Genomic DNA, 21,994 nt, shown 5'->3' on the forward strand with positions numbered 1-21,994 from the left:
GTTAAGATAAGACACATGTCAAATTCATTAGAGTTGTCCACAGTCAGTAATGGTGATATTCTTGCTGGTCTTGCCATTCCTGGAGACAGTGCTCTATGACTGTTACAACATTGATGTTGTCTTTCACCTGGCTGAGGACCACATGCTTGCCATTCAGCCACTCTGTCTTGGCAGTGCAGATGAAAACCTTGGAACCGTTTGTGTTGGGTCCAGCATTTGCCATGGACAAGATGCCAGGACTTGTGTACTTCAGGATGAAATTCTCATCATCAAATTTCTCCCTATAGATGGACTTACCGCCTGTGCCATCATGGCATGTGAAGTCACTACCCTGGCACATACATCCCAGAATAATTCTGTGAAAGCAAGAACCTTTATAACCAAATCCTTTCTCCCCAGTGCTCAGAGCACGAAAGTTTTCTGCTGTCTTTGGAACTTTGTCTGCGAACAGTTTGAAGGAGACGTGGCCCAAGGGCTCGCTGTTGGCAACAATGTCAAAGAACATGGTGGGGTTGACCATGTATGGGTGCAAGAAGATCCAGGGTGGTGGCAATGTCTGCATGGCCTGGATCCTTGTTCTGCGTGAGAGTTATTCTAGTTTGTGGGGATGCAAAGACTGAAAAAACATCCTATCTAAAAGCTTACATAATGGAAAAGAAAACAATTGTGATATACTGTGATAAATACTGGGGTGTGACAAGCTACCCTGGTGTCATTGAAATAGGGCCTAAGTGCCTGGGTAAGTGAGGGATTTTGAGAAAACAGACTTGGAGGAAGATGAGTTTGTCCAGAGAAAAAAGGGGTAGGATATAGCTAAGGGAGTAGCAAAAGCAGAGAAATGGAAATGCTATTTGTTTTCAGAAACCATGGGTAGTTTGGTTTGGCTAAGTGTATGGAACCAGAGATAGTAGTAGGAGACAGTTCTAAACCTCAGATCAGGTTTGGAAGAGCTTTGTTGTGCTAAGAAATTGACAGGATCTCAATCACTGAAAAGAGTGACATGATCAACTATCTGGGTGGGAAAGTTCAATGTTGAGGCTCAGAGACCAGCAAGGGAAATGAATGCCAGAACTATGGCAGTTAGAAATGGGAAGATGGGGAAGGGCAGAAGAAAGATTTTTTTAAAGAAATAAAATTAATTGGACTGGATTTTTATCCAAACACCAATAGGACCTGGTGTCTGATTAGATGTAATATGTGGATGGGAAGGAATGTAGGATGAATCCCAGGTTTTCTGGTTGGACAGTATTTATTGAAATAGAATATAGCAACCGCATGTTTGGGGTTGCAGGTGAACTATTGAGTAGGGAAAGTGACAATTTTTCTATCTGGGCATACACAGTCTGAGATGCCTATGGGTTGATTAGGTGAAGATATTTTTTAGGTAGAACCTTGTTCTGTCTGGAATTCTAGAGAGTGATTTCTGAGTTAGGAATGGATTGGCCTATAGGTAGTAATTGATTTTTATTTCTTAGTTTGCTCAGGGAGAAAGAGAAATGAGAAGAGTAGAGAAGAGAGCCATACATGATTAAGTCACAGCACTTGAAGAGAGTCACAAAATACTCTAGATCTGCATTTTTATTCTCACTGTAGTTCCTCCTCCATGTATCTATTTTGCTCTTCTACCATTGGAGCTTCAGTTCCTCATATATAATGGAAATAATACAATCTGTTTTGTAGGTAATTGTGAGGATTGAGGTCACAGGTCATATATATTTATCAGCCAGTTCATCATTGGTGCTGAGACGATGTTTCTTCTGAGATTATGTGTGTACACAGGGAGGGGAGAATGAGCACCTTTGCTAGGTTACCTAGGCATTGTTTTAAGCATTTTTCACATTAATCAACTGTAATCCTCACAATCCAATAGAGCAGGTGTTATTGTGAGAGAAAGCATGATGGTTAAAAGCTCAGAATTTACCCAGACTGCCTGGTTTCAAATTACCATTTTATTGTACAACTGGTATTAAATAGGTAGGTAGTAGGTAACATCGCCAGGGAGTAAGTAGCGGTATTTGGATTAAAACCAGGCTACCTACCTCTTAGTACATGGATTTGGCTCTAGTACAGTCCCTTCTTGGGTCCCAAATCTTTGGGCTAATGGGCAGCGGTTTTGTGATTACTTCTTCCACCATTCTAAATTTTCCATGATTAATTTTTGACCCTCCCTGGGAGTGGCTGAACTTTGTTAAAGACAAACCACTGCTACAAATTCCCTAGTTAGAATGTTGTAATTCTTTAGGAATAACATTCAGTTTAATAGGTCTTTCAATGATCTAACCTACATTATTTTCAAAGGCTGTATAATTTGTATTACTTTTCCGTATTTGTGCCATGATTTATTGAGGCAGAACTGACTTTTATTTTAAGATTTTATTTTTAGAGAGAGGAGAGAGAAAAAGAGAAACATCAATGTGATAGACTGCTTGCCGCTAGCACGCCCCCAACCGGGGACCCGCCCACAACCCAGACCTGTACCCCGACCAGGAATGGAACCAGTGACCCCTCGGTTTGCAGGCCGGCATTTAACCCACTGAGCCACACCAGCCAGAGCAAGCAGAACTGAGTCTTATAATTTCAGTATTCGCAGCCCCTAGCTGGCACTTGGCCTAGCGCTTAGTATGCACTCAATAAACGCTGGCACTCCAAGTATGAATGAACTAAAGAACTGTGGAACACAGACTCAGAGCCAGGGGGATGTCAGCCTGGGAGTTCTAAAGTTCGGGAGGGGACACGGGGGCGGGCAGTGACTATCACATGACGAGGCGGGGCAAATCCCATGTGCTCTGCGGCGCCCGGCGCAGCTCCGCCTTTTGCGCCGGTCACGTGGGGGCGCCGGCTGCGCCTGCGGAGAAGCGGTGGCCGCCGAGCGGGATCTGTGCGGGGAGCCGGAAATGGTTGTGGACTACGTCTGTGCGGCTGCGTGGGGCTCGGCCGCGCGGACTGAAGGAGACTGAAGGTAAAGCCGCCATGTCCGGGCCCGACCCGGCCCCCCCACCCCCTCCCCCCGCATCCGCCGCCATCCGGGCCGGGACCGGCCACCCTGTGCCACCGCCCCGGCGCCCTAGCTCTGCGGCTCAAGCCCGCGCCCCCGCCCGCCAGGGCCCGATCCCCGGCCCACGTGTGCCGGGTCTGGCCCGGCCTGGCGGCTGGGTGGGGGTGGGGAAGCGCGGGGCCAGAATATGCGGTCCCCGCGGCCTGGGAGGGCGCCGGGTTCACCGGCCCCGAAGTGCCACCGCGGCCTGACCCGAGGAGGCCCTGCGGGCACAGGCACCGCGGCTCCCGGCCTGCCGTCCCCTCCCCCCTTTGCGGCCCGGCCGCCGGGAAGTGACACGTTGTTCTTTGGCACTGGCCGGCTCTGCGCAGGGAGGGCGCAGGGGAGGGAGGCGGTGGCGGTGGGCAGGGAGGAGCCCCCGGCCCCGCCCGCCCTCCAGGCCGACCCTCGCTTGAAACCGGCTCCTCTTCGGCCGCCGCCCGCCTGGCCTTTTACTGCCCGACTCCCGCCCTTCCTGGCCTGCACTCCTGGGCGGCGGCAGGCTTCGCTTCTGGCCCCGTGCGGGTGCCCCCGTGGCCACTCGCGGCAGGCGTGCCTGTGTGCCCCTGGGCCAGGCCCGGAACCCGGTGTCCCCAGGTGGGGGGTGGGGACACCACGGCCGAAGCTGCTAGCTCCGTTTATGATCCGGGAGCCTGGTGCCAGCGAGACCTGGAATTTCCGGTCTGGTTGGTCTTGGGCCCCGCGGAGCCAGGTTGATACCCCTCACCTCCCAACCCCAGGCCCTCGGATGCTCAGAACCTGTAGGCCGCACCGTGGACTTATTCTTAACCGAGGGGGTGAGTGAGGGGGCTGTCTCAGCAGGTCAGGGGGTTGGTTTGTGGTGATGCGGGTTGGCAGCGTGTTGGTGGGGACATGAGCTGTATCTTTTCTGCTCCTTCATCCTCTTGGCGCCTCCCGGGCTCGTGTGGGACATAGCCCTTGCCTCCACCCCTCCCCTACTCCTTTTGCCTTAAGTTTGGGTCCCTTCCTTTTTCTGAGTTCCACTCTTTCACAGCAGGTGTTGGGGGGACCCTGATGTGGACCAAATGAAATGAACAAAGCTCCACAACCCACAGGCCCCCCACCCGCCCCATCCCCTGGACTCCCACAGGTAATTAGGAATTAACAGAGACTGGGGTGGGGGTGGGGGGAGACCAGGAAGCTGGGCAGGAACAGGTTCCAACTCTCTGGATTTTCCCACCCCCATCTGTGTCAGGGCAAAGTGCAGTTTCCTGCTGCCAAATTGAGACAGGGCCCCTGGCTGTTCCCAGGGGCTGTCATGGAGAGGGGGTATGTGAACTTCTGAGGCTTTTGGGGCAGATCTGTTCCCCTTACTTCACCAGCTCGGGTTTCTGCCCCACCCGGGTTTCCCCTCTTGCTGAACTCTGGTCTCCCCCCCCCCCCTTCAGCCAGCGTTTCCCCCGGGGCAGACAGCACCGGTGGTGTTCAGTACGCCACAAGCGACACAAATGAACACGCCTTCTCAGCCCCGCCAGGTGAGGGGCTGTGGGGATGGGAGTAGGGGGCCTGGGCGGGAGCTGTGGAAAGCTTAAGCCAGCTTGGGCCTTGGCTGCAAACTCTGGAGGTCCTGCACCTGCCCCAATTTCCTGACAGTTGTTCTGTGTTCTTTTATGTGACTCTGCACTTTGCACTGTTGATTACCTATGGCCCCTTGGGGAGAATGTATTTGGTGGGGGTGGCATTACTAAGGGTCCTGATGTCATAAGAATTGGAAGCAGTGTTTTGGGCCCAGCTGCCAGCTCCTGCTTTCCTATTTCCTCCTTTTACTGGGTGGCTGCCATTGCTCCCATTTCCCTTCCCTTCTTTCTCTTTGGACTATGGCGAGGCACCAGCTGGTTTTTGCCTTTCTCTGTTCCCTAAGTTTTTCCTCACTAAGTGGGAGAATTCTTATCTTCCTTCGTTTTTTTCTTCCCCCATCACCTTGGGGATAATTCTCTTCTTTCCTGTCCCCATGTGCTCTCAGGGAGGATTCAGGTCTCTGCAGGTAATAATCTTTTGCTAATCCTAGACCCTCTCTTGGTCTCACTCTTACCCTCTGCCCTAGTTAGGGGCTAGACCTAGGGACTGGAGGCTTCAGGGTGGGGACTTGTATGCTGTCCGGGTCTTCAGTCTGCAGCTGACTGATGCATGTTAGGGGCTCAGTCTTGCAGAGCTTGTACCTGGGAACTGGGTGACCTTTGCATGTTAGCAGTTCCTCAGTACATTTTGATGGAGCAGTGCATGCTGGGGAAAATGTTACTGGAAAGGGCTTTACTTAGGCATGATGCATCTGGGTGTTAGGAAGCCTCTGGAGGGGTATCCTGATGGAGGTGACATGAGTATGCTTGGCAGTGAGGGAGTAAATACACAAGGCAAAGTATACCTCAGTGTGGAGGGCACATGTGAGTACAAGAGGTTACTTAACCGTCATTTGGTCAAGTGGGTCTTGAAAGGACTGGTCCCCATGCTCCAGAGTCCCCAGTACTTCTCTCCGGACTAGAGACATTGCAAAGTGGCCATTTTGCTATCCACTTCCTCCCCTTCCCAATATCAACTGCCTTCCTCCCTCTTGACAGCACTTCTACCCTAGCCGGGCCCAGCCCCCAAGCAGTGCAGCTTCCCGAGTACAGAGTGCAGCCCCCGCCCGCCCTGGCCCAGCTGCCCATGTCTACCCTGCTGGATCCCAAGTAATGATGATCCCTTCCCAGATCTCCTACTCAGCCTCCCAAGGGGCCTACTACATCCCTGGACAGGTGAGGCTGCAGGCTTGGGGGCTGGAAGCCACAGAACCTAGTGCTCCAAACCTCGCCTCTGCTACCTTGACCCTCCAGTCCCATCTTTCTCCAGAGGTGGGACTTCTTCTGGCCACTGCCTAGTTGGCTTGTCCTATCTTGCCCTACATTCTCTTTGTAGTCTGATATGGTACTCAGCTTCCTCAACTCCTTCTCTCCCCTCCTCCTCCCCCTCCACCAGGGGCGTTCCCCATATGTTGTTCCGACACAGCAGTATCCCGTGCAGCCAGGAGCCCCAAGCTTCTATCCGGGTGCAAGCCCTACAGAGTTTGGGACCTACGGTAAGCAGGGGAGAGACTCAGGTGAGCGTGAGGCCCAGGGGGTATCTAAGCTCACTAATTCCTAAGACCCTTTTCAGTGCTGTCCTTTGGTCTAAAAATGATAAGGTTAGTAGGTAGTAGGGATATGTGTGGGAGGTGGGGGATTTTATCCTATTCCTGAGAGTTGAGTCCCCCCTTCCTTAAGGAATATTGGATCAGGTACAAGTTGAAAGCCTGTTAGTAATATGAAACATGGATTTGGAACATTTTTGTAGCTGTTTTTCATTTATATTCTAAGAAGGGATTAGTCTTGTTATTTCATGACAGTGGTTTCCAGAATTTTTTGATCAGGAAAAATTTTGAATGTGTACCTTTAACACATGTATGTTTTTGTTTTGTTTCTACATTTGCAGAATTTAAACTAATACTTATGTTGTTTGTGAAAAACAAGTGGAGATTATGGATGAGATTAAAGAATGCACCCCATTATGGAGACCATTGCTTTAAAGAATTAGTTTTTCTGCTTCCTGGGCCTGGTTCATAGTATTTTTCTTTCCTTGCCCCTGAGCAAAGGGCTGGAGACTGGAACTGGACTCAGGTTGAGTGGATAGATAGGGTTGGCAAATCTCTTTTTTTCATTCCCAGCCAAAGACCTGATTCTCTTTCAGGTTCAGTAGCTGCTGCTCCCTCAGAGTAGATGCGTATGTGGTGCCAGGGGGTGGGATACGTGCACAGCATGTTATGAGATAGAAGAGAAACAGACAGAATCCTGGTGGCCGAAGTGCCTGCCTATAAGGGGTGTGTGTTCCAGTGTTAGGAATTCTTGTAAACGCAGTTCAGACTGGTTCCCCAGCTTTGATAGACACCTAATTCCCTTGGGGAGGAGGGTGGGGCAGGGCAAGGGGCCGGCTGTGGGTGATGAGAGGTTCCGGGGCTGGGAGGTGCTCAGGCAGGCATTTGTATATGGTTGGCCCTGACGCTGCCACCATTCTTCCTTTCCGTGTATCTCCCCCCGCCCCCAAGCTGGCACCTACTACCCAGCCCAGGGTGTGCAGCAGTTTCCCACTGGTGTGGCCCCCACCCCAGTTTTGATGAACCAGCCACCCCAGATTGCTCCCAAGAGGGAGCGGAAAACGGTGAGTAGCAACAAGGGGTTCTAGGACATCTGGGAAAGGGAGATTCAAGGTTTGGCGCATTGTGGGTCAGGGAGCAGGAAGTTGAAGACGGAGATCTTCAGTTGAAGTGGGTAAAGAATGGGGATCTGTGAAGTGCTCAGGTTCTTTGTAAGGTACTAAGATTGCAGTGTAGAAGAAGCTTATGGGAAAACTGAAGTGTGGCTAATGAGAAAGTTCCTGAGACCTGGGTTCTAGGGTCCATAAGATCTACGTTTGGTTTTAGGTTTCTGGTGGCTTGCTTTAGAAATGGTTAGTTTTCTGTGGCCCCACCCCCAACCCCCAGTCCTGGAAGCTCTTGAGGCCTCCGCCTCTGCTCAATCCTCAAGCCCTGGGCGTGGTGCCCAGAATAGGGTGCCAGGGCTGGGGAAGCCGCTGAGTCACCCTGGCTCCACCCACTGGATCTGGGCCCTGCCCCCAGAGATCAGGCCGACTAGCCACAAGTGAGCTGTATGGGTACTACACGGGGGTCCTGGGCCCCAGGGTGTACAGCCACTGACTTGGGGACTGTTCATAGGGCAGGGATGGGGGGGAGAGGGAAGGGCATTATGATGTACAGGGCTGCTCTGTGAGGTCAAGGATCTCTTAGGGGTGGGGACCAGGGCAGGGACTATAGGAGCAGCCGGATGGGTTTACAGTAGAACTCATGGGGTTTCTGGCACCCACCCATCTGTGTCCCAGCCTGGGGGTGGAGGGTTGGCCTGGAGTCTTTAAGTGTGGGGCAGGGTGGAGAGGTGGGCTCTTCTTGCTTTCCACTCAAACTGTAGCTTTCTTTCCACAGATCCGAATTCGAGATCCAAACCAAGGAGGGAAGGATATTACAGAGGAAATCATGTCTGGGGCCCGAACTGCCTCCACACCCACTCCTCCCCAGGTATTGCCTGCTCTTTGAGTAATGCCATGGCTGGGATGGCTATTCTCTGGACTCCCAAGTCCTTTGGTCTTTTCCTTCAACTAAGGGATTTATTTCCCTGCTTTCCTGGATTTCTAGGCAGAGCTAAAGTAGAAATGGCTCTAGTAAAGAAGGGTTGTGGGACTCTTCAGGGCAAAGTTGGTAACCCTTTGTGTCCTGCAGACGGGAGTCGGTCTGGAGCCTCAAGCAAATGGGGAGACTCCCCAGGTTGCTGTCGTTGTCCGGCCAGGTACGTAAGCATGTGGGACAGAGCTTTTACAGGGAAAAGGAATATGGCAATTTAAAATGCCAAGGAGATAGGGTGACTTGAGGCTGCCAGAGAAGAATGACTTAGGTTTAAGGTAGTGGGATCTTGAGTGTGGATTGGATTTTGAGTGAAAAGGGAAAAGACTGAGGTGGGAGGAGAGAGAGAGTGTGTTAGGATAGGAATGCTTTGGCTGAGAGGTGGAGGAAGGGGAACAACAGCAGTGAAGGACTTGCCTTTAATTATTCTTTGTTCCTGTGGTGCAGATGACCGGTCACAAGGAGCAATCATTGGGGGCCGGCCGGGGCTGCCTGGCACAGAGCATAGCCCTTCAGAATCCCAGCCTTCATCACCTTCTCTGACCCCATCACCACCCCCAATCTTGGAACCAGGATCTGAGCCTAATCTTGCAGTCCTCTCTATTCCTGGGGACACTCTGACAACAGGGATAATACAAATGTCTGTAGAAGAATCAACTCCCATGCCCTGTGAAACTGGGGAGCGTTATTGCATCTCTCCAGAACCCACTCCCCTCGCTGAACCTATACTGGAAGTAGAAGTGACACTTAGCAAACCAGTTCCAGAATCTGAGTTCTCTTCTAGTACTCTCCAGGTTTCCATCCCCCTGGCATCTCCCAAGGTGGAAATTCTTCCTGAGCCTAATGGCACGGTCCCACCGGAGGATCTAGAACCAGAGCTGGATTTGAACCCAGAGCTTGCCTCTCTCCCTCCTGTTTGTCCCTCTGATTACCCCACGCCCATTGCTCCAACTGCTCAACCCGAGGAACTACTCAATGGAGTCCCCTCGCCACCAGCTGTGGACTTAAGCCCAGTCAGTGAGCCAAAGGAGCAGGCCGAGGAGGTTATAGCACCAGTGGCTCTCCCCATTGTCCTCTCTGCCACTCCAGCTATGGCTTTTCCAGTGACTTCCCCTGCTCCAGAGGAGGAAATGGAGGAGGAGGAAGAGGAAGAAGAAGGCGAAGCAGGAGAAGCTGAGGGTGATAAGGGAGGAGAGGAACTACTCCCCCCAGAGAGCACCCCTGTTCTAGCCCCCCTGTCCCAGAATTTGGAGGCAGCAGCAGCCACCCCAGGTAAGGTGTGGCTGGATGGTGGAGGTGGGTTGGGCTGGAGGGTGTGGTTCTTTCTGTTTATTGATTATCTCCCATTTGTGCCATTATGTCTGGGTCAGAAACCCCTTAATAGAAATTTAAGAGTTAGATTAAGTCTAGAGAGGCTGGACAGAAAGAGGAAATGTTACACAGTGGCTGCTTTTTTTTCCCCAGGGGTTAGGGGTACTTCTTAAGTTATCCCCACTCCGTTTTTTCCATAAATAGTGGCAGTATCTGTGCCAAAGAGGAGACGGAAAATTAAGGAGCTCAATAAGAAGGAAGCTGTAGGAGACCTTCTAGATGCCTTCAAGGAGGTAAGAGAGCACGTAGTAGCAGAGGGCTTGAGTATGGAACCCTGTTTGAATTGCAACCAAATGAATGTCCTGTGGTTACAGGTGAACCCAGGAGAACCAGAGGTGGAAAATCAGCCTCCTGTAGGCAACAACCCCGGGCCAGAACCTGAGGGCAGCAGTGTGCCCTCACGACCTGAGGAAGCAGATGAGACTTGGGACTCAAAGGAAGACAAAATTCACAATGCTGAGAACATCCAACCGGGGGAACAGAAGTATGAATATAAGTCAGGTATGCAGAAGGAAGGGTGGAGAGGGCTGAGTACTCATCAGGGTCCCAGGAGACAATAGTATAGTTGGTTCACCCCATCTTCCTTACAGATCAGTGGAAACCTCTAAACCTTGAGGAGAAAAAGCGTTATGACCGTGAGTTCCTGCTTGGCTTTCAGTTCATCTTTGCCAGTATGCAGAAGCCCGAGGGACTGCCCCATATCAGCGATGTGGTGTTGGATAAGGTTGGTGGGCCTAAGCGGGAAGCTAAGTTTGTACTGATGGCTGGCTGGGGAGGAGCCTGAGGTCCTGCAAGAGCAGTCAGTAGCCCTAGGCCGTTTCTGATACTTTCTTTGTTCTCTTCACAGGCCAATAAAACACCACTTCGGCCACTGGATCCTGCTAGACTTCAGGGCATAAATTGTGGCCCAGACTTCACTCCATCCTTTGCCAATCTTGGTCGACCAGCCCTCAGCAACCGTGGGCCCCCAAGGGGTGGGCCAGGTGGGGAGCTGCCCCGAGGGCCGGTGAGTGGGCCTGGCTAGAGGGGCAGATAGGCAAGGGGAGTGGGGGTGTGGCACCCTCTGTATCTCACTGGAGATGAGAAGTCTGCCCTGGAGATTCGTGGTGGTGGCGTCTCAGGTTGCACTCACTGCTGTGTCTTCCTTTTTCCTTACCCCTTGCTTAGCAGGCTGGTCTGGGACCCAGACGCTCTCAGCAGGGCCCCCGAAAGGAGCCACGTAAGATCATTGCCACAGTGTTAATGACCGAAGATATAAAACTGAACAAAGCAGAGAAGGCCTGGAAACCCAGCAGCAAGCGGACAGATAAGGACCGAGTGGAAGAGGATGCTGATGGCAGCAAAACCCAGGTACCAGCAAGTCCTGCTTTTGGTCTCCGTTCTTTTCTTTGGGGTCGGCTGAGCCAGCTTTCCCTTTTTGCTTCTGTCCATCCCCATCAGTAGCCTCTTCCATCTTCCCTGTCCTCTTCCATCCTTCTCGGTGGCACCTGTTCTGAGAACCTCACTGGGTCCTGTGTCTTCTCTGCTCCTTCTCCCTACCAGGACCTGTTCCGCAGGGTACGCGCCATTCTGAATAAACTGACACCCCAGATGTTCCAGCAGCTGATGAAGCAGGTGACGCAGCTGGCCATCGACACTGAAGAACGCCTGAAAGGGGTCATTGACCTCATCTTTGAAAAGGCCATTTCAGAGCCCAACTTCTCTGTGGCCTATGCCAACATGTGTCGCTGCCTCATGGCGGTTAGTTTCCACTGTTTTCTCAGTCTTGGGGTTTGGCCTCCCACTTCTTTTTTTTAAAGATTTTTATTTTTATTTTTTATTTTTAGAGATGGGGGAAGGAAGGTAGAAAGAGAGGGAGAGAAAGATCAGTGTGTGGTTGTCTCTCACATGCCCCCAACTGGGGATATGACCTGCAATGCAGGCATATGCCCTGACTGGGAATGGAAGCGGCAACATTTTGGTTCACAGGCTGGCACTCAATCCATTGAGCCACACCAGCCAGGGCTGTCCTCCCACTTCTTGAGTCCATCATCTAGGTTCTCCAAGAGAAGGCAGAGCCAGGGCTAGAGGTCTTCCTGGGTTAGGTAGTTAAAGACTCAGGGAGGGTCTTGCTGGCCTTGGACTAATCTGAGTGTGACATTCTCTGATATACAGCTGAAAGTGCCCACTACAGAGAAGCCAACAGTGACTGTAAACTTTCGGAAACTGTTACTGAATCGATGTCAGAAGGAGTTTGAAAAAGACAAAGATGATGATGAGGTTTTTGAGAAGAAGCAAAAAGAAATGGATGAAGCTGCTACGGTGAGAGAAAACCCACCAACTTTACTGCTCATCCAGATGTGACTTAGCTGTAGAATTCGGGGGGGGGGGGGTGGATTAGTGATCGGGGGTTTTTATGCCTAAGGATATGAGTGCTTGTTGTTGGGTATAGAAGTCCAGATGATGGAGGGGAGAGGGTTTTAGCCATGTGGCTGGGTTTCTTTTTTTTTTTTTTAATAATTTGTTTATTTATTTATTTTTAGAGAGAGGGAAAAGGAGAAAGAGAGGGAGAGAAACATCACTGTGTGGTTGCCTCTCACTCGCACCCCTAACTGGGGACCTAACGTGCAACCTAGTCATGTGTCCTGACTGGGAATCGAATGGGTTTCTTTTTGATGTGATCCCTGTCCCATGACTGCCAGGCAGAAGAACGGGGACGCCTGAAGGAAGAGCTGGAAGAGGCTCGAGACATTGCCCGGCGGCGCTCTTTAGGAAATATCAAGTTTATTGGGGAGTTGTTTAAGCTGAAGATGTTAACAGAGGCAATCATGCATGACTGTGTAGTTAAACTACTTAAGAACCACGATGAAGAGTCCCTTGAATGTCTTTGTCGTCTGCTCACCACCATTGGCAAAGATCTGGATTTTGAAAAAGCCAAGGTAGGTGTCCCGGGATGTGAAAGGGAACAGGCTGAAGTACATGGGGCCTGCTATCCACTGACAGGCTCCCTGTTGGGTTGTTGTGTGCGGGCCACTGAACCACAGTGACGGAGCTGAGGGTTTGCAGCTGGAGGTGAGGAATTAGAAATTACTGGCCTCATCCCTTTGCTTTTCCATAGCCCCGAATGGATCAGTATTTCAACCAGATGGAAAAAATAATTAAGGAAAAGAAGACTTCATCCCGAATCCGCTTTATGCTGCAAGATGTGCTGGATCTGCGACGGGTGTGTTCCCTGCTTCCCACTGCTAGTCTGTTGCCTCTGACTCCAAAGTCCCCAGTTCCCGACACTGCTTTGGCCTCTCTGATGTAGTTATCTTATGACTGGCTTCCTGTCCCCACAGAGCAATTGGGTGCCACGCCGAGGGGATCAGGGTCCCAAGACCATTGACCAGATTCACAAGGAAGCGGAGCTGGAGGAGCATCGGGAGCACATAAAAGTGCAGCAGCTAATGGCCAAGGGCAGCGACAAGCGTCGGGGTGGCCCTCCAGGTCCACCTATCAGTGAGTTTGAGGCTAGGTTGGGGAGGGGGCAATGTGAGGGATTGTGCTTTCCACTGATGACTTCTTGTTAGTGCCACGTGTCTGGGCCACTGAGACCCCATGATGGAACTGAGGATCTGAGGAAGCAAGGTTGGGGTCAGCCCAAGGGGACAGGGTTGTTAGGTCTTACTATTTTAATGTGCGCTCTTTTTTGTCCCAGGCCGTGGCCTTCCACTTGTAGATGATGGTGGTTGGAACACAGTCCCCATCAGCAAAGGCAGCCGCCCTATTGACACGTCACGACTCACCAAGATCACAAAGGTAGGGGTGTATGTTAGAGGGGGTGATGTTAGAAATAGGAGGGCAAAGAGGGATCAAAGTAGACATTATACATAATTTGGGTATTAGTCCCCTCATTCTCTGACAGCTGAATTTTCCTTGTAGACTAACTGGTTAGATTACTAGAGATAGGACTGCCAACCCTAGGGGGCGTGACCCCATTGGTTTGGGCCACTCTGGTCAGCAGAGTGACATGCACACCAATTTAGATCCATTTCCTGTTTCATATATCCCCTAGACTAAGAATAGTTTTTATATTTTGTAGTCATTGGAAAAAAGTGAATGCTATTATGTGAAGTAAAATTACACAAAATTTAAATTTCAGTGTCCATAGTTTTATTGGATGTCAAGTACACTCATTCCCTTTATCCTCTGTGACTGCTACTGTATGACGGTGGCAGTGTTGAGTAGTTGAAATAGAAACTGTGTGGCTGCAAAGCCTAAAATATTTACTATCTGGCCCTTTACAGGAAAAGTTTGTCTTGCCCCTGGTCTAGGCTGTTTGTGGTTGTGTGTGGCTGGGGGCTTTGGCGAGATCAGACCCATGACTTCCTACTCCCTTTCCTTCCTCAGCCTGGCTCCATTGATTCTAACAACCAGCTCTTTGCACCTGGAGGGCGATTGAGCTGGGGCAAGGGCAGCAGTGGAGGCTCAGGAGCCAAGCCCTCTGATGCAGGTATGGATGCCACTGGAAAGAGCTGGGTGGTTTTTAATGAGCTCTCTTGAAGGTAGAGCTCTGTCTGTGTGGGAAGCTTTCAGTACAGATTGGTTAGGTAATACAGGCACTTGGTAGGACTAAGGACTCAACTGCTTTAGTGTTGGAACTAGGACTGTGTCCTAAACTGGCAGGTGGGTGACAGGATGTAAGAAAACATTTTAGTTGTCATTTTTTGCTTTCCTAGCATCAGAAGCTGTTCGTCCAGCTACTAGTACCTTGAATCGCTTCTCAGCCCTTCAACAAGCAGCACCTACAGAAAGCACAGAAAACAGACGTGTGGTTCAAAGGTGAGATTTCCTAGGTGTCTTTGTTTTTCACAAATACCTGTAATGCTCAGAGACCCTGGCTGAGATTGGGGCATATCCCTGATGCCAAGAACAAGGCCTGACGGTTGATTGGCATGTTGGGTAGCTAAAGGAGAGAGCATCTGGGCAGTACAGGTAAGAAACCATGTGCCTGCCTTTCTCCCAGGAGTAGCTTGAGCCGGGAACGAGGTGAGAAATCTGGGGACCGAGGAGACCGCCTAGAGCGGAGTGAACGGGGCAATGATCGTGGGGACCGGCTTGATCGCTCTCGGACACCTGCCACCAAGCGGAGCTTCAGCAAGGAAGTGGAGGAGCGGAGTAGAGAGCGGCCCTCCCAGCCTGAGGGGCTGCGCAAGGCTGCCAGCCTCTCTGAGGATCGGGATCGTGGGCGGGATGCTGGTAAGGGGTTGAGAGGAAGGGAGGGGAATGGTGTGGGCTGGTTTGGGACTAGTCAGTCCCTAGGTAGTCTTCAGAGCTCTAGATGTTTGCTGGAAAGAGTGGAACTAAAGAGTCTCTGATTTGTGTTTTCCCCCTTCAGCGAAGCGAGAAGCCGCCCTGCCTCCTGTGAGTCCCATGAAGGCTGCACTCTCAGAGGAGGAGCTGGAGAAGAAATCCAAGGCCATCATTGAGGAATACCTCCATCTCAATGACATGAAGGTTGGTAGTGGGAGGGTCTGAGTGATGGCAGAGTCGGTGACCGTGCTGACTGGTATGCAGTGTAGCGTCTGGGCCAGATGCTGACTGCTCTCTTTCTCCTTTACCCTGCACCTCCTGCAGGAGGCAGTGCAGTGTGTGCAGGAACTGGCCTCACCCTCCCTGCTCTTCATCTTTGTGCGGCATGGCATCGAGTCCACACTGGAGCGCAGCGCCATTGCTCGTGAGCATATGGGACAGCTGTTGCACCAGCTGCTCTGTGGCGGGCACCTTTCCACTGCACAGTACTATCAAGGGTATGACCAATTTCTGTGTCCCTCCCACTCTTACAAACCCACAAGTTCCCTTTGTAGGACCTGTGGACCTTGGGGAAGAATGTAGGCTCCTCAGCCATCCTGGTCAACATTATTTTTGGCAGGGATGGGGGTGGTGAGCCATCTAAAGACAAGAAGGTATCCTTAGCTTGAGATAATTGCCCATGTTTAGGAAATGTTCCTGATGGGCTCCACAGTTGATCCTTTCAGTCATAACTAGTTGCCCCAGAAGGAGGGTGAGGGCCAGGCTCCTTTTTCCTAGCATGTCCTGACTTTGAATTCCCTTTGCAGGCTGTACGAAATCCTAGAATTGGCCGAAGACATGGAAATTGACATCCCCCACGTGTGGCTCTACCTGGCGGAACTGGTAACACCAATTTTGCAGGATGGTGGAGTACCCATGGGGGAGCTGTTCAGGTGAGCTCCCTTTGGTAGAAATCAGGGGAGGTAAAGACAAGAAGGAAGGGGGGAAGGGAGGGAAGGGTGGCAGGTTAAGATACCTGGATTTAGGGAGGGGTGGGGTAATGTTTTTATGGCTTTGGAGGCTGTCAACACTGGAGTTTTCTTCTAGGGAGATTATAAAACCCCTGAGGCCCCTGGGCAAAGCTGCTTCCCTGCTGCTGGAGATCCTGGGGCTCCTATGCAAAAGCATGGTGAGTGAGAGCCTTTGAGGGTAATATGTTCAGGATTTCTCTTCCACTGTGCAGTTTTGGCTACTTGTAGTGACATTGAAGCCTCATGGTCCTTTGGTGGGTTGGGATTAGTGGGGATGGATGGTAGTGCCCTTGCTGTTACCTGAGAGAGGCTAGCACTCCCTCAGACCAATTCCTCTTGTGAGTTCTGGCCAAGGCTGGAGAACAGGAATCTAAGACCCTAGGCCCTTGATTGATCGGTTGATTTGTTCAGTCATTTAACTCGTGTTCTTTTTTTAAAAACACATTTACTATGTACTAGGCATTGATTATACAGGAAGTGAATAAAACACAGGAAACAAGTCAGAAGAGAAAAATATAAGAATGACAGCTTAACAACAACAGTGAAGTAAAGTAGTTGAATTCGGGTGTTTTAAGTACTGTGAGGTTGTGGAATGTCTTGACAATTTCATGACAGTATGCTTTCCTGGAAGGGCTCTGAAACTGCCTGGTGAAAGTTAATTGGTGACTAGCAGGTGGAAAGATGGGAAAGGCAGGCTGGGCGTGGTGCTTAGTGCTAGTGAGCAGTTGGGAAGTGCAGTTTTAGAAGAGTTCAGCCACCTGCAACCCGGAGGAGAGAGACTTCATATTGCTTTAGGTAAAAGTACATACCCAGGATATTTTATTTGAAAAAAAGAAAAAGCATATTGAGGTACTTGTGTATTTTCATTGATTCGAAGGTGCCATAGATTGTAGGACATTTATGCTCTGCTTAGAAAAAAAGACTTAATGGTCATATTTTTTAAATGCAGTATATCAGCTGAGACAACTCCATTTTAGTGGTGTTAAAATAGGCCTCTTTAAAATCCACGGACTACAATCTTGTTAAGGGCTGACATCATCATTTTGCATTCCTGTTGTAAAATCAGGCCTTCAGAATCTCTTGCTTTTTACAGAAAATTGGCTCAGACTGCTATCTGTGTGAGGATTTTGGTTTGCATTGGGGGTTGGTGGGTATGTATGCTTCTAAAATTTTTTGGACTTGGGAACCAAATAAACATCCTTGTTATTTGTCCTCTCCCATAAGTATTTGTTACTTGGAGTAATGAAAAACTAAGCTATTTTAGAAAAAATATAGATGAGTGTGGAAGGCTGGGATGAGATATTTATTTGGATTTGGTTATTTACCTTTTGTGGTCCAGTAATTCTTTGAGAATCCTCTGAACAGTAATTGACATCTTTCCTGGAGGCTCTTAGGCCATTCCCCACAACCTTTGTCTAATAGTGGAGGAGTTCTTGTATCTGTGCCTGATGTGTGTGCCCGGTACTAGACAGTAAGCATGGAGGGACTGTGCCTGTTTGGTATTTCTGTAGCACCCTCAACCTCTAGCAGGCACCTAGTGGCCTTTTAGTAAATATTTGATAGATGCCATGTGTAGTGCTGTTAAATTCTTGGAGAGACAGAGGGTTGCTGAGTTGGTCTTGTGTGTTCCAGGGTCCCAAAAAAGTGGGGGTGCTGTGGCGAGAGGCTGGACTCAGCTGGAAAGAATTTCTACCGGAAGGCCAGGATGTTGGTGCATTTATCACTGAACAGGTGGAGTTAGGATCACTCCATTTGGGGCTGACTGGTCTTTCCCCTCCCTCCTTCACTCATATGGTGTACTTACCTCTTGACTATGGGTCTCTTTCGGTTGTAGAAGGTGGAGTATACTCTGGGAGAGGACTCAGAAGCCCCTGGCCAGAGGTTGCTCTCCTCTGAGGAACTGAGCAGACAGCTGGAGAAGCTGCTCAAAGAGGGCAGCAATAACCAGCAGGTGTTTGACTGGATAGAGGTATGTTTCTCTTGATATTGGGAGAGCAGGATAAAGGAGAAGTCATTCTTGGGGGGCAGGGGGGGGGCAGAATTCAGAATTTATGGGCCATGTGTTTCTCTTTCTCCTGCATAGGCCAACCTGTCTGAACAGCAGGTAGCATCCAACACATTAGTCCGAGCCCTCATGAAAAGTGTCTGCTATTCCGCAATTATCTGTAAGAGGAGCCAGGGAGATGGTGGGGCAAGGGTGGCCCAAGAGACAATGCGGGGAGGGAGGGAGATTTTGGTCATTGCCTCCTAGTTCTGAATCAGGATAAGGGTGCATTATCCCACTTACCCTGTCTTCCTTCCTATAGTTGAAAATCCCCTCCGAGTGGATGTCGAGGTGCTGAAAGCGCGAGCAAAAGTGCTACAGAAATACCTGTGTGACGAGCAGAAGGAGCTGCAGGCACTCTATGCCCTCCAGGCCCTTGTAGTGACCTTAGAACAGCCCCCCAGTAAGAGCCAGGCTGGAGGGATGGGGGTGGGGTGGAATAACTTCCAGATAGGGGGACCAGTCTTAGAAAGGGTCTCAACCCAAGCAAGGTGGGTGGTCATTGGGGAGCAAATGTTCTGATGATTGATTCTTTCCCTCTGCAGTATTTGTTTCTTTTCCTACAAATGGGAGGCGTTAGACTCAGCCTTGAAGGTTGATTACTGTTTTGGGCTTAGCCAACTGTTAGATGCCATGAGGGCAGAGCTGATAAATGATGTTTCCCTCTGCCTGGCACTGGGCTAGGCTGCTTTTCTTGCCTTATTTAAATCTATTTTTTAGAATAGATGATATTATCCTCTTTTCCGTTTTGGCAGACTGAGGGTTAGTATGCCTGAGGTTATGCATTTTGCAAATAGGTACACATTGGAAACCTGGGATATTAGCAGTGAGTAAGTCAAGCACAGTTCCCATGCTACCCTGGAATCTAACACATGATGAGTGTGGGGAGATGGGTCCTGCAGAGTGCTCTCTCGGGGAGTACACCTAGTCTAGGGATAATGAGTAGGAATTGACACATGGGACTAAATGACAAATGAGAGGGGAGACTTGGAACACAGGAACTGTGTGTAGAGGAAGGCCATGAAGTAGGAAGAACTGGACACAAGGTGAAATGTTGAAGGGAGAGCTTAGTACCCAGTCGTGTGAGGCAAAATGTGGCTAGAGAGATGGGCATGGGCTGGGTTTCAGAGGGCTGTGTAAGCCATGGGATGAGTTTTGGGCTTTAGCCTAAATACAGGAAGAGGCCTTTGTGGGATTTTAAATGAATTAAAAAATTCTAATTCAGTTTTTAACTCATCCTGGCCATTAGCAGAAGAGAGGTTTGGAGTGTGGGTGAGTGTAAATGCCATAGGATCAGCTGATCAGGAGTGTTTTGATAGTGGCTCAGCTTAGGTGATGGCAGTGAAGATGGGAGAGGAGTGGGCAGATTCAAGACAACACTGGCTTGGGAGAGGGTGATGAGAGATCAGAAGTCCTGACTCGCAGGATGGTTTTTAGTAGGTGAGGTGATAGTGTAATACCGTCCACTGGGTGGTAGTTAACATTGGGTCAGGTTGAGTTTGGCCATACTGTTTGTGGTTCATGGGTGGGCATGATCAGAGATGTTGGTAGACAGCTGGGTATGTGAATTCATTTGGAGAGGAAGAGGTCCAGGCTTGAGGTGTACCCGTGAATACGTGCAAATCACAAGAAGGTGTGGAGTTGCCTGAGGGAGAGGGATGAGGGTCTGAGATAGAACCCTGAAGTGAAGGACCTACAGGTATAGATAGATCAGAGGAGGACAGGGCTCTGAACAAAGGACAATGATTTGAGAAGAGCAAAGTGGTCTGAGTAATGCTAAATGCTGCTTGAGAGCTCCATGGGAGGAGACTTAAAAATCAAGGGCTTCTGCAATATAAAAGCATGGAAGCCAACCAGGCAGAAACATTTGGTGGAGCAGGGGCAGGATCTTGATCAGAAAGGACTGAGTAATGCTTGACAGACAAAAAGAAAGGAAAATGGCAAATGTAGACAAAAGTCTTTGAATTAAATCTCTGTTCAAAAGACAATTTTTTGTTTGGTTACAAGAAATGGTGGTTGTAAAGGAGGCCTTTGGTGTTGAGGTAGGAGAAACTTGGGCTTGAGAATACAGGGCAGAGTGGATAATTGTATAGCGTCCTTGGAGTGGGTTTGCATAAGATTTGGAGGACAAGTTTGGGATAAATGATGTACTGCTGCCATTGCTGTGCGATAGGGGTGGGAGGCTGTCCACAGGCGAGTGGTTGAAGGTTTGAGGGTGTGTGTACGTCTAGCAACATTCTGGCTTGCAGCTTCTCATAGGTGGCTCTGAGTTTCACAAATGGATGGGGCTCTAGATCCTATTCTTTATTCATTTCTTTATTCAGAAGAAATGTATTCACTACTCGGCCTCCGTTTACTTTTAGGAATGCAAAGTTTGCTTTGGAAATACTGGCAGTGCAGTGTGGGGAAGGAAATAGGTTGTGTTCAGGGTTCTAGGACAAGTGCTTAGGAAGGCTACGGGTGAGGGAGAAAGGGTCAGAGCAGGGGGTGCTTGAGTTGAGCCTAAAGGAATTCACTAGGAAGGTGACAAGGGAAGGGATGTTCTTGGCAAAAGCTGTAGCCTGTGTAAAAGTGTCAAGGCAAGAGAGGCTGTGTATGTTCAGGAGATCAGTGGAAAGAGGATCTTACAAGGATCTGTAACGGGGGCCTATGGATGTTCCAGGTTATACCCTTGACTTGGGAGTGGTACATCTGGGACTTATGTGATTCCTCAAAATTCAGGAGCACCAATTTTACATAAGCTTTCCCCATTAAATATATCATGAATGAAGAAATTTGAAGTTGCCGAGGTGAGTGAGGCTAGGCAGGTTTGTAAGGTTTGGCCAAGTGACTCATTCCTGCACACCAGTCTCTTAGATCATGAGATTAACATCCTGTCAAAGACCTAGTGACATTGAAATGGTCAGACATACGACTTGTCTGGATGTGGGTCAAGGGCCTTATTTTAACAGTGGAGCTTGGGAGGGATCCCTGGGGGTAGGATGGGGTGGCAATGGGCAGCACCCTCTTAACTGTCCTGCCTGCCTGCAGACCTGCTTGGGAAGTTCTTCGATGCGCTGTATGATGAGGACGTGCTGAAGGAGGATGCGTTTTACAGCTGGGAGAGTAGCAAGGACCCCACTGAGCAGCAGGGCAAGGGCGTGGCCCTTAAATCTGTCACAGGCTTCTTCAAGTGGCTTCGTCAGGAGGAGGAGGAGTCCGACCACAACTGAGGGTGGGTGGGGCTGGGGACTTGGAACCCCATGGACACTCGGATGGCCCAGCCAGCTGCCTGGACTGCAGGGGGGTCAGCAGTGGCAGCGGCGGTGGGTGCCTGTAGTGCGATGTGTCTGAGCTAATAAAGTGGCTGAAGAGGCAGGATGGCTTTGGGGCCCCCTCCAGGATGCTGCCAGGTGTCCCTCTCCTCCCCCTGGGGCACAGAGATATATATAAAGTCTTGAAATTTGGTGTATCTTGGGGGGGGCACCACTGCCTGCCCCTGGGGTCCTTTTTTATTTTCCGAAAAATCACTCTTGGGACTGCCGTCCTCGCTGCTGGGGGCATATGCCCCAGCCCCTGCACCACCCCTGCTGCTGCCTGGGCAGGGGGAAGGGGGGGCACGGTGCCTGTAATTATTAAACATGAATTCAATTAAATTTACTGGCTCTCTGCTTTATGGCCGCCTCTGGAGAAGGTATGGGTTGGTGGGCAGCCTCATTCAGAGCTGGCGCTAGAGCAGTTTCCTGTAACCTGACACCCCTGCCGCTTCCTCTGTCCAGGATTGCGATTACGGGAGCTGGGAATCACTTTCTTGGAGGGTTTGGCCCTGGGAGTGGACGTGGTTGGGTGTCCTGCTCATGAGAGAAGAGGGAGACATAGCTATGGGGTACTTTAATAGAGTGCACTTGGCTGGTTTCTCCCTCCTATCAATGTGATCGAAACCTCTTCGAGAAGGTCCTGGGTTTCAGGCTGTATACAGCCAGCAAGCCCTTTATGATTATAAGGCCTCATCTATAAAATGAGAGTTGGATGCAATGAGGTCTTATGTCCCATAGAGGGCTACTGGCAGCCTGGGCTCAGTG

The 21,994-nt window shown here is 50.2% G+C and overlaps 1 protein-coding gene and 1 non-coding gene across 6 annotated transcripts; both read left to right on the plus strand.

The window, feature by feature from the left end:
• Positions 1-2,840: 2,840 nt before the first annotated feature.
• EIF4G1 (eukaryotic translation initiation factor 4 gamma 1) lies at positions 2,841-21,568 on the plus strand. Of its 5 annotated transcripts, none has more exons than XM_090274813.1 (33): positions 2,841-2,959; positions 3,775-3,831; positions 4,053-4,145; positions 4,444-4,530; positions 5,611-5,787; positions 6,008-6,107; positions 7,110-7,222; positions 8,040-8,132; positions 8,334-8,400; positions 8,682-9,506; positions 9,750-9,838; positions 9,920-10,106; positions 10,196-10,329; positions 10,453-10,611; positions 10,773-10,955; positions 11,148-11,345; positions 11,760-11,906; positions 12,287-12,523; positions 12,703-12,807; positions 12,926-13,085; positions 13,285-13,385; positions 13,977-14,079; positions 14,306-14,408; positions 14,593-14,825; positions 14,965-15,083; positions 15,204-15,376; positions 15,686-15,811; positions 15,966-16,047; positions 17,522-17,620; positions 17,724-17,858; positions 17,973-18,054; positions 18,196-18,336; positions 20,964-21,568. In XM_090274813.1, exons 3-33 carry the CDS (start codon positions 4,086-4,088, stop codon positions 21,143-21,145), a joined length of 4,800 nt encoding a protein of 1,599 aa, XP_090130939.1. In that variant the 5' UTR covers positions 2,841-2,959; positions 3,775-3,831; positions 4,053-4,085; the 3' UTR covers positions 21,146-21,568. The 5 variants fall into 5 exon arrangements, with proteins under 5 accessions (XP_090130939.1, XP_090130966.1, XP_090130974.1 ...); XM_090274840.1 differs by having other exon boundaries at positions 10,776-10,955; XM_090274848.1 differs by having other exon boundaries at positions 6,041-6,107.
• Positions 13,134-13,209, plus strand: LOC150020992 (small nucleolar RNA SNORD66). The gene has a single exon (XR_016513745.1). It is a non-coding gene; the product is annotated as a small nucleolar RNA SNORD66 (small nucleolar RNA).
• Positions 21,569-21,994: the final 426 nt, after the last annotated feature.

Source organism: Furipterus horrens, unplaced genomic scaffold (genome assembly GCF_987537825.1).
Source record: "Furipterus horrens unplaced genomic scaffold, mFurHor1.1.pri manual_scaffold_1, whole genome shotgun sequence".
In the NCBI taxonomy this organism is placed as follows: domain Eukaryota; kingdom Metazoa; phylum Chordata; class Mammalia; order Chiroptera; family Furipteridae; genus Furipterus; species Furipterus horrens.

Excerpts from the sequence above, each read along its gene's own strand:
- EIF4G1 (XM_090274813.1), top strand. The coding sequence starts at position 4,086 with ATGAACAAAGCTCCACAACCCACAGGCCCCCCACCCGCCCCATCCCCT. Across the intron at positions 12,808-12,925 it reads ATGTGCTGGATCTGCGACGG|AGCAATTGGGTGCCACGCCG; the intron begins GTGTGTTCCCTG and ends CTGTCCCCACAG. Across the intron at positions 14,409-14,592 it reads AACAGACGTGTGGTTCAAAG|GAGTAGCTTGAGCCGGGAAC; the intron begins GTGAGATTTCCT and ends CCTTTCTCCCAG.